This window comes from Aquarana catesbeiana, linkage group LG05 (assembly GCF_042186555.1).
Source record: "Aquarana catesbeiana isolate 2022-GZ linkage group LG05, ASM4218655v1, whole genome shotgun sequence".
In the NCBI taxonomy this organism is placed as follows: Eukaryota; Metazoa; Chordata; class Amphibia; order Anura; family Ranidae; genus Aquarana; species Aquarana catesbeiana.
The window spans coordinates 495,963,353-495,975,591 of NC_133328.1; the positions used below are offsets into that span (position 1 = coordinate 495,963,353).

General features: G+C 40.3%; 1 protein-coding gene across 1 annotated transcript in view; it reads left to right on the plus strand.

The window, feature by feature from the left end:
• ASXL3 (ASXL transcriptional regulator 3) overlaps positions 1-12,239 on the plus strand; it is a 217,442-nt gene that overhangs the window by 65,743 nt on the left and 139,460 nt on the right. The window contains exons 2-3 of the mRNA XM_073631540.1: positions 2,192-2,274; positions 5,961-5,963. Of these exons, the coding sequence (XP_073487641.1) occupies positions 2,192-2,274; positions 5,961-5,963 (86 nt within the window). The remainder of the gene's footprint in view (positions 1-2,191; positions 2,275-5,960; positions 5,964-12,239) is intronic.

Sequence of the window (12,239 nt, forward strand, 5' to 3'; positions counted from 1 at the left end):
CATATCCAATTAAGATTTAGACCAAAATGTATTCTGTTACATGTCTCAGGTAAAAAAAAGAAGTGTATATTAATTGATTTGTGCGAAAGTTATAGTGTTTACAAACTATGGTATATGTACTGGAATTTATGCAGCTATAGACTCTATACTGTAATGGTGGTGTTCAGCGACTTATAGTGGCACTGTGATAGAGTTGCGGGCAATCTGGCGGTAACGGACACTATCTGGGAGAGTCACTAACCGACACTGATATCGCTAATACGGTGATCAGTGATAATACTGTACACTGACACTGTACTAATGACACTGGCTGGGAAGAAGTTAACATCTAGGGGCAATGTTTCTAACGATGTGTAATGTGTGCTGCTTTTACTTTCTGATCTGGCTGTTATTTTTCCCTGCTTTTCAGGGAGAAGGAACAGCCAGATCGCTGTTCCTATACACACTAGAGCTGCATGATTCTGGATAAAATGAGAATCACAATTTTTTTGCTTAGAATAAAGATCACAATTCTCTCATGATTCTCAGCGTGTAACATCATCTTTCACATTATGTAAAAAATTGGGCTAACTTTACTGTTCGTTTTTATTTTTATTATTCATTGAAGTGAATTTTTTCCCAAAAAATTGTGTTTAAAAGACCAATGCACAAATACAGTGTAACATAAAATATTGCAACAGTCGCCATTTTATTCTCTAGGGTCTCTGCTAAAAAAATATATATATATAATGTTTGGGGGTTCTAAGAATTTTCTAGCAGAAAATACTGATTTTAACTTGTAAGCAACAAGTGTCAGAAAAAGGTTTAGTCTTTTAAAGTGGTTAAACTGACCTCATTTGCAGACTGAAGTTCATCCCTTTTGATTTGTAAATAATGAACAGAAAGATATTGAGCAATGTTGTTGATAATCATTGTCAGCTGCTTTTTTTTTTTTTTTTTTGACAGCTGTGAGCAGGGAACTATTCTGCACTTGTTACATGAATCGTGGAATTGCTGGATTAAGATTGTGTGTGTGTGTGTGTGGTGGTGGTGGTGGTGGTGGGCTGTTTGAATCAAGATCGCAATTTTTTTAATGGTTAATCGTGTAGCTCTAATGCACACAGAGTTCTGCTGATGCCAATCAGCTGATTTCAGCTGAAATCTGCTGACAAACTCATGCTGTGTCCAATCACAGGGGTGGCAGGGGGCACGCAAACCCGGAAGAAGGCCATGTGTGTGATTGTGCCTGTACCTGTTGTCCGCTAGCAGTATATTTTACTGTGAGCGGTCGTCAGGTGATTAATTCTATTCCTTGCCCCCATCTCCTCCGCCTTCTCTTTTTCCACTCTCCTTTCCCCACTGCTGGATGGAGGACCCCATAGGTTTTATCTGTTATTTAAATCTATTCACCTAGCCGTCAACCTATATTACTGTACGTGTATACTACCTTTGTATTTTATTATATGCTATTGTAAGCTAAGCTACTCTGTAAACCCTAACATTTGTCCTACAAGGATATGTGCAACTGTTGATTGTTGGCTTATTTGTACAAACTCAATAAAACCTTTACCTATTTAAAAAAAATACCATTTGCAATATTGCACCATTAAGTGCTTGTAAGTATATTTACCAGACTTCTAGACACCATGAGAGACCTAGATTCCAAAATGCATAATAGGCAAATACCAATCAGGATCTCTTAGGTTGAGGCTCCGTATGCCAGTACACAACAGAAACTCTCTATTGCATGGGTGCGGCCCTCCAGCTGGTGCGAAACTACAAGTCCCATCATGCCTCTGCCTTTGGGAGTCATGCTTGTACCTGTCAGCCTTGCAATGTCTCATGGGACTTGTAATTCTGCAACAGCTGGAGTGCCACAGGTTGAGCTCCCATGCTCTATTGGCTAGCAAGGCATGTTGCATTGATTGGAGGGAAGGGGGGTGCTTGTCAGAGCTCCAACCTCAAATCCAGAAAGGTACCATTTCGGATGGTGCTCCTTGGGCTTTGGTGCTCCAGTAAACTCTTAAAGATTGATAGATGTACATTTTGGCATCTACAATTGCCTACTTTTATATTTCAATGTTACATTTTATATTGCTGAATTAGACCATAGGTTTGCTTTAAATGCTTGTACATTGGCTAAAGCATTGGGGTGTCCAACCTTTATGATCAGAATTCCAGTTACTAACCGTAATTTCCTTTTATCCTTCAGGCTTTAGAAAAACATCCCAATTCACCAATGACTGCAAAACAGATCTTGGAAGTCATCCAGAAAGAAGGCCTAAAAGAAACCAGGTGTGTACAGCATGTCACATACACCATCTATGTTTCATGTTTAACAGTCTAAACATGTGACAAACACATAAAGAATTGGACACCTTAGTGGCACTGTGAGCAGAATATTATCATAACCAAAATGTTGGGTGGCTGCCATGAACATAAGGTCATTGCACTGTCATAAACAATGTGCAGTACATCAGTGAAAGTTGTTGTAAGTGCACATGGTGCTTGTTCTTGTCAGCTCATGTTATGTGTTCCTCAAGAAAATAGCATAATGCCTTATTATTCTTGGCTGCCTGACTAAACAGCGGGTTACCGTATGGGGTCTGTGTTGTATAGAACTCTGAAATAAAACTCTTTGGCTTGTTGTTTGAAAAATAACCACATGCAGCTGTGGATTTAGATGATGACTTTGTGTGCCTAACCAAAAGCAAATATTAAAAGTCAACCCCACCCAAAACTGATATATTATTTTCTGGTTTCTGGCAAGCTTAAAGTGATCTTAAAGGTTTCTTTTTTTTAATAAAATAATAAACATGTCATACTTACCTGCTCTGTGCACTGGTTTTGCACTGAGCAGTCTCGATCCTTTTCTTGTGGGGTCCCATGATGGTGCTCCTGGCTCCTCCTCTTCGGTACGTGCCCCCATAAGCGCAGCGTCGCTGTGTGAAACGCGTCTACCTGTACATGTTTGCCTGTCCTGTGGTGTTATTCATGTTACGGATTTTACAATAAAGAGATTCATCACTACCTCGGTGTGCAACCATCCATTCCTTTTATCCAAATTGCACCGCTGGAGAGCCAAGGCTAGCACCCCTGGGAGGAGTCCATTCCCTAGCCTAACTGGTTCCATCACTCACCTGGCACCGCATTTTCTTTTCCTATTGCTATCCCTAGCCACCCTGTCTGCATCTATTGACACAGACCAGGCGGTTTGACCCTGCCTCCCGCTCCTCTTCACAGCATTTGGTTGACAGCAGCAAAGGCTCCTGCTGCTATCAATCTGCCCAGAGAGGAGGGACAGAGTCGGGAGAGCCTTGGCTCTCATGCACAGCACTGGATTGGGAGTATTAAAAGGGGCCTGGGGATTCTGTTACACAGAAGATTTTTACCTAAAGAAAAAACTTTAGGCTTTAGGACCACTTTACATATAGCTTTGCAGTGAAATAACATCCTAACAGGATGTCTCCAACCTCAATGCACTGTAATTGGGCAACTATGTGGCAAATGAGGATTAATGTGGATAAATGTAAAGTTATGCACTTGGGGGGCTAAAAATATGCATGCAGAATACATACTGGGGGAGTACAGCTGGGGGAATCAATGGTGAAGAAGTATCTGGGTGTTATGGTAGATCATAGGTTTAATAGCATGCAATGACGAGCTGCAAAGCGAGCAAAATCCTTTCTTGCATTAAGAGAAGTATGGACTCCAGAGAGAGAGAGATATATCATTTTGTCCCTGTACAAATCATTAGTAAGACCTCATCTGGAAGTTTTGGGCACAGGTTCATAAAGAGGATATTGGGGGACTGAGACAGTGCAGAGAAGGGCAACCAAACTGATAAGAGGCATGGAGGAGCTCAGCTATGAGGAAAGATTAGAGGAACTGAATGTATTTTCTCTCTTGAGAAGAGGAGATTAAGGGGGGATACTATCAACATGTATAAATACATAAGTGGTCCATATAGTGAACTTGGTGTTGCGTAATTCACCTTAAGATCATCACAGAGGACAGGGGGGCACTCTTTACACCTGGAGAAAAAGAGATTTCATCTCCAAATATGGAAAGGTTTCTTCACAGTAAGAGCTGGGAAAATGCAGAGTAGACTCCCTCCAGAGGTGGTTCTGGCCAGCTCAGTAGATTGTTTTAAGAGAAGCCTGGATTCTTTCCTAGATATACATAATATAACTGGGTACTATTATTTATAGGTAAAGTTGATCCAGGGAACATCTGATTGGCTCTTGGGGGATCAGGAAGGATTTTTTTCCCTGCTGCAGCAAATTGGATCATGCTTTATTGTGTATTTTTTTTTTGCCTTCCTCTGGATCAACTGTGGGTATAGGATTGTACACCCCCCCTCTATTGGTTGAACTCGATGGATGCACTTGTGTCTTTTTTTTTTTTTAACCAGACTAACTAACATTGGTGAGATACTATCATCAAAGTTCATATTTGTGCCAAATTACTTTGGCCACTGCCATGAACGGATCTATGATACTAGAGAATTAACTACTAGTTGGGGAATCCAACTGAAGTAAAGTGAAGAATCTGTGCTATGACTTTATGGTGGAGGCTAGAGGGCTAAAAGTGTGCAAAAATGATTGCATTCTAATCTCTGAGAATTGTAGGAATTCAGGTGGAGATTTAACCTACCATTGCCAACCCAAAACTGTACTATAACTTTTGGGTAGAGCTGACTTTTAAGAGCATATCATTTGTGCTGGCAAATCATTGTGTGCTGGAAATAGCAACCAATGGCTTCTATAGTGGAAATGTACAGTGATTAGCACATAAATGAAATGTCATAGGAGACTTCTTTCAAGTGTCCGCATGCACAGCAGCTTGAAGTAGTGAAAATCCTGGTTGGAAGGTAAGGCACATGAGAGGCTACAGTATATGTGTTCATTGTAGCAGTGGATTTTCATTTGGTGACCGCCATAACAAAACATTATCAGAAGCACGCATTTAATATAAATGCATTTATTAATAAAAATTAGATTGCATTAAAATAGCCACAAAACCTTTATTTCAGTTGTAATGTACCCTATTTGAGCATCATCATAATATAGTATGAAATCATATTATAGTAGAGCAGGCATAGCTACCAATAACAATTATAATTAGGGCTGTTACTGATTAAAATTTTCGTGTCCGATTAATCGATTTTTTTTTTTTAATCGATTACTCGACTAATTTCGATTAATTATAACGCACATACAGATCAAACTACTTTTAGCTGATCTCCTTGCATTGCAAGTCTGCATTAGTCAGTGGTAAATGTGGTGTACACTATATACAATCACCTGACACTAGTTAGTTTCCACAATCCATGACTTAACTTCACAGTTCACACAAATACGTTTTAAATTCAAACTGTAGCCAGTCTAACTAATCACTCTCACCTTATGGCATGGACCCCTGTGCAAACAGGTGGTCATGCAAGCGGGTATCAAAAGGGTTAACACGGACCATAAACTTCTCTCAAGTCTCCTTAGATCTCAGCAAGGATGCCAGGTCATGGGTAGAAAGAAAAGATCGAAGTGCTCAATACTTAAGTATAAGATTTAATTTTTGTGTTCAAACACAAACTACTCACATAAAGATGATAAAAACACAGCATGTAAAGCCGACAATCGTGTTAGTTCCGTAGGGCAGGAGCGGGTGACATCATGCGTAGCTTCTCCCCCGTACGCGTTACGTTCAATCAGAACTTCAACGTCACTGGACTCCTCCCCCCTTCCCTTCATTAGCAGACGGAGGCACTTGGGGAAGGGGGGGATGGAACTCCCTGAAGACCCAGAAGCTGGTGGAGAGGTGAGTACCGAGCAAAAGAATTTTGATTGATCAAAAAAATTAATCGATTAATCGAGGAATTAATCTTTAATTTCCACAGCCCTAATTATAATGTTATTGCCTGATATCATGATAGATATTGCAATATTTAAAATGAATACATTAAATTTGTTGTTTTTTGTGAGAAAGTTATGTTTTTTTAGATTTTTTTTTTTTTTTTCGTCCAATAATATAGCAGAAGTGTATGAAATTGGGAATTCTAACATTTTGCTTTTGTAGTGAAGGTTAACCTGGGAAACAAAGAATCTTTCCTGAACAATGCATACCCATATCCTATTTTTCGCAGTCGTCCCTATGTAATATAAGTCAGCTTTCTCATATAAATATTTAGGAAAATGCACATGGGGAAAAAATTCTCTAAAGACTCAAGATTAAATGTTTTTACATTTGCAAATAGTAGATTCAGCAGCATAAATCCTCTGGGATAATGTACATGTTGGCAACATTAGGAATGTATTGGCAAAGATAGTTAAGCACGTTGCTCAAAAACTCCAACTGTGCAGAGAGTCATTCTCTATAAACATGAATATTTAATGTTAAACATGATCTACTGAGGGGCATGCTTTGAAAGTGTGTGTCATTTAATGAAGGTAATTAAACAAACTTGAATTATACAGAAATGGAAGATCTATTCAGCAATAACTATTCAGATCAGTCATTAAAAAGTAGCCATATGATTACCAGGAGGAGGTTTACAGTATTAGACTGATTTTAGTGAAGCTGTCCTTTAAATATACCTCCCACCCAACCCTCCCCCCCTTTAGCGTAGCCACCTAAATACTTAATGTTTTTGCTGCCCCAACATTTCATATTCATAATATGTGTCTGTTGTACCATGTACTTGTGTTAAAAAGTATCCTGTTCCCTTTGTATTGCTTCCTTTGTGTGAAATACCTGGTGATCCTGCCAGTCTCTCTGCATATCTTTAGCATTGATCACTGTAATAATGTCACTGGTTCGCCAAAAAAGTGTCAAAAATGTCAGTTAGGTCGACTTGTCTGCCGCAATGTCGCAGTCCTGCTAAAAAATCGCTGATCGCCGCTATTACTAGTAAAATTAAATAAATAAAAATGCCATAAAAATATCCCATACTTTGTAGACTCGATAACTTTCGCGCAATCAATCAATATGCGCTTATTGGCTTTTTTTTTAACCAAAAATATGTAGTAGAATTCATATTGGTCTAAATTGATGAAGAAATTTTTTTTTTATTGGATATGTTTTATAGCAGAAAGTAGAAAATATTGTTTTTTTTTTTTTTTTTTGTTTTTTTAAATTGTCAGTCTTTTTTTTGTTTATAGCGCAAAAAATAAAAAGCGCAGAGGTGATCAAATACCACCAAAAGAAAGCTCTATTTGTGATGAAAAAAGAACATCAATTTTATTTGGGTACAGTGTTGTGCGACCGCGCAATTGTCAGTTAAAATAATGCAGTGCCGTATCGCAAAAAATGGCCTGGTCATGAAGGGGGATGAAGTGGTTAACTGACAACTGCACGGTCCTGCGACGCTGTACCCAAATTAAATGAATGTCCTTTTTTGCCCACAAATATAGCTTCCTTTTGGTAGTATTTGATCACCTCCTGCGGTTTTTATTTTTTGCCATTTAAACAAAAAAAAGACCAACAATTTTGAAAAAAAAAAAAACAATATATTTTGCATTTTGCTATAAAAGATACCCAATTTAGGTTGGGAAGTTTTTTTTTCATCAATTTAGGCTGCATTCACACCTAAGCGTTTCAAAGTCGCGCGTTTTTACCACGATTTTGCCGCGATTTTGTTCAGGTCACCAATGTAAAAGGCAGAAAACCGCCTGTAATCTGCCCCAAAGAAGCTCATGTTCTCTTTTGAGCTTAAGGCGTTTTTCAGGCGTTTTGCTTCAGGAGACAAAACATTTAGATGTCAACAAGTGCCATTGAAATGAATGGGGTTTTGCTTGTTGGGCGTTTTTCAGACGTTTTACGAGCTTTTTATGAGCTTAAAACGCTCAGGTGTGAATTCAGCCATAGGCTAATATGTATTCTGCTACATATTTTTGGTAAAAAAAAAATCACAATAAGCATATATTGATTGGTTTATGCAAAATGTATAGCATCTACAAACTATGGGATATATTTTTGCAATTTATTTATTTATTACTAGTAATGGCGGCGATCAGCAACTTATAGCAGGACTGCGATATTGTGGCAGACAAATCAGACACTTTTTGGGGAGCAGTGAAACCAATATAGTAATCAGTCCTAAAAAATATGCAGTCACTGTACGAATGACACTGGCAGGGAAGGGGTTAACGTCAGGGGCGATCAAAGGGTCAAATGTGTTCCTAGGGAGTGCTTGCTAACTGTGTGGAGGGGGTGCTTGTACTGTGGGAAGGCAGAGATCCGTGTTCCTGCTTAGCAGAAATACAGGATCACAGCCTTCCCTTGTCACAGAACGGCAATCTGCTTTGTTTACAATCTGCCTTGTCTCCCGAACAATCGGCCGGTCCCGGTGGACATCGCATCCGCCGGACCCTTGTGTCCAATCACATCCGGAGCAGGTAGCAGGTGGCACGCATGTGCTCCCCAGACCCGGAAGTACAGAAGCACGTGGGGCAGTCTGCATCTGGTTAAAGTGTATTTCCACTTTTGAAACCAAGTTAGGAAAACACCTACTGTATTATTGTGACATGTGGGCAATCACATAGCATAAAATAATATTTAAAGATTGGTGCTAACTTTTTTTAGATGCTCTTTTCTTGAAACTCCAGGGCTGAAAAATCCTACTAGTTCTCTTTATGAGGGGCCTGGATAGCTGTGTTTGCCATAATTACCCTGCCTATACTTTGCTTTCATATCATCAGTTATATACTAGATTTGAACACTATGAAGCAGCGTTAACTTCCTTGACGAAAACTTTTTTATCATAATTTTCGTCAGCGGCATGTCACCAGTGACGAAAACTAAACTAAATTACTGTCCGTCCAGACCACTGTGCAGCATTATAGGCCTCCTCAGACCACCGTCCAGAGCACTGTGCAGCATTACAGGCCTCCTCAGAACACACCGTCCAGACCACTGTGCAGCATTACAGACCTCCTTAGATCACCATCCAGAGCACTATGCAGCATTACAGTCCTCCTCAGATCAACATCCAGAGCACTGTGCAGCATTACAGACCTCCTCAGATCAACATCCAGAGCACTGTGCAGCACTACAGGCCTTCTCAGGCCACTGTCCAGAGCACTGTGTGTAAGCATTATAGGCCTCCTCAGACCACTGTCCAGATCACTGTTCAGCATTTACAGGCCTCCCGACCATCCAGAGCATGGTGCATTACAGGCCTCCTCAGCAGTGTTCATTTCGTCCTCAAAAAATATTTTCATAGACTAAAATACGACTAAACAAAAACAATTCACATGACTGAAATACGACTAAAACTAAAATGGCATTTTAGTCAAATAACTATGACTAAAACTAAATCAAAATTTGACATCAAAATTAACACTTATGGAGTTGATTTACTAAAACTGAAGGTTGCAAAATCTGTTGCAGCTGTGCATGGTAGCAAATCGGCTTCTAAAGTCGGCCATAGATGGAGCAATTTTTTTTTCTTCTTTTCCCGCAACCCTGCAACTGACTGTGTTGCTAGGGGAAACCCTCCTGCAGAGCTATTGTATTCTCCTTGTGGGAGAGACGCCCTGGCCAAGAGAACACAGTAAATATTGCCAGCGGCTATAGCTGCTGGCAATAATCACATGAAAAATCAGACAGGCTGGTTGTACCCAAGTTTAACGATCAATAAATTTGGGTACAATCCACCTGCCCATACATGGTTCGAATCTCGGCTGGTCCTTGCTGAATCAGCCAAGATTCAAATCGTATATGGCCAGTTTTACTTAAAGGGGTTGTAAAGATGTTTTTTTTTTTAAAATAACAAACATGTTATACTTACCTTCACTGTGCAGCTCGTTCTGCACAGAGTGGCCCCGAACCTGGTCTTCTGGGGTCCCTCGGCGGCTGTTTCAGCTCCTCCCCGCAAGCATTTACCACCTTCATGCGAGCTCCCTCGCACGGTGGTGAGTGCTTGCGGGCGCGCTCCCGTGATACAGCCGGCGGCTATAGCCGCTCGCTGTATCACTCGGCCCCGCCCCCCGGCGCGCCGCGTCATCGGATGTGATTGACAGCAGCGCGAGCCAATGGCTGCACTGCTTTCAATCCATCCACTGCAGCCAATCAGCGACCAGGCTGAGCTGCAATGAAGCTGACGAGGACGAGGAGCGAAGATTCGAGGCGTCAGGTAAGTAAAACGGGGGGGCTGGGGGCGGCGGTACTGTCAAAAGTTTTTTCACCTTAATGCATAGAATGCATTAAGGTGAAAAAATTTTTACCTTTACAACCCCTTTAAGCTTGTTCAATTAAGCTTTGACAATAAAACTGGAAGCTAATTTGTTTTTATGCAGAGCTGCACCAGTTTTCACACGTTTCGGTTTTAGTAAATCAACGCTTGTTTATAAGCTAGGCTTCTCTATTGTATGTTAATGAAATGTACCTCACCTCAAGCAATTCTATTGGGACAGATCACACTGAACTTGTTGAGAAATGCTTGCAGTTAGTAATGACACCTTCTCCTACGAAACATATAAAGGGCAAGAAATGTTTATTTATGGATGAGGGTTTTGTTTTGTTAGGGACTAGAAGGCAGGGTCTCCCTATTCTTTTTTTTTTTTTGAGCCAACGACAAACATTAAAGTAACATAAAATAACTAGTATAAAAAGGATCTTGTAGAGGATATATGTACAGTGCCACATTGGAGGGTTTTTCGAGCATGAACGGCCTGTTTAAGAACATGCCACAGCATCTTTATTGGATTTAAGTGATTCGTCACTGCGTCGCTTTAACAGACAATTGCGCGGTCGTGCGACATTGTACCCAAACAAAATGTATGTACTTTTTTCCCCACAAATAGAGCTTTGTTTTGGTGGTATGTGATCACCTCTGAGGTTTTTAGCATGCTCTTCTTTATCAGCCAGCTTCTATTTAAGTGATTTCAACAGGTCTGGCAGTAATCAGGCCTGGGTGTGGCTAGGCTTTCCAAAAAATGTGTTTTAATTACAGTTTGTTCATTATTTAGCAAAGGGGGGATTACTTTTTCACATAGAGCCAGGCAGATTTTGACAGCTTTTTTCTCTTAATAAATAAAATCATCATTTAAAAACTGCATTTTGTATTTACAATTTTTTATGTAATATTAAAATTTTGTTTCATGATCCTAAACTGGTTGTAAAGACTGAAGGCTTTTACCTTTATGCATTCTATGCATGAAGGTAAAAAAACCTTCAGTGTGCAGCTCCTCACTCAGCCGCCTCTAATACTTGCCTAAACCCGATCTCGATCCAGCGATGTGCACGAGACCCGAGTCTCTCCCTACTGATTTGGCTCAGATGCAGCAGCAGGAGCCATTGGCTCCCACTGCTGTCAATCATAGCCAGTGAAGCGGGGGACGAGGCTAAGCCACGCTCTCTGTGTCTTCTAGACACAGAGAGCTGGCTTGGGAGTGAGCATGCACGAGTTCCCCCACAGCAAGCGGCTTGCTATAGGGGCACTTGGCAAGGGGGAGGGACGGGGGACCCAAGGAGAGGAGGATCGGGGCTTCTCTGTGCAAAACCACTGCACAGGGCAGGTAAGTATGACATGTTTATTTATTTTAAAAATACAATGTTTTCCTTTACAATCACTTTAATCATGTGACATCATGCAAAAAAAAAAAAAAATCATGAAGGGGCAAATATTTTTTCACATCACTGTATATCCTCCATCTTTTGTCACTCTTATAGTTAAAAACATCCTCTATATACACAGAGCAACTTATTTCTCCCTTTGAAATTATGGTAGGGGTACTTGCCCCTCTGATGGGTGAATATAGAAAATTATGGCTTCTAGATCTTGTTTTCTTCTACACCTCCTCTCCCCCTGCCTGTAAAGGAACAGTAAAAGAGCAGCAGATCATCCCCGTGCTCACCCATCCTGTATGAATGCCCACATTTGTTAGACTGGCAACACCATGTAAAGCAATTGAGCCCTGCGTAGCTGAAAATGCTTTAATTTTTGTCATAAGATAGTATATTGCGCTAACATGCTTTTTTGTCATGAGTCAGCAGCAGGTTCTCTGAAATAATTGAAATATAAGGCAGAGCAATATATGTGTGTGCATGTGTGAGACTTTATGAGCAAAAGTCTCACATGCACAGACCCCAAAGAAAATTACAACTATGGAGACTGTTACACTGTAAGAAAATTTTTATAGTGGCACATTGAAGAGTTGCTGCTTTATTACTATACACCTCATCTCCTGGCTTCAGGTGTGAGATTAAGGCCTCGTGCACACTGAACGTTACAATAACATTATAAAAACACCAGTAGCTTT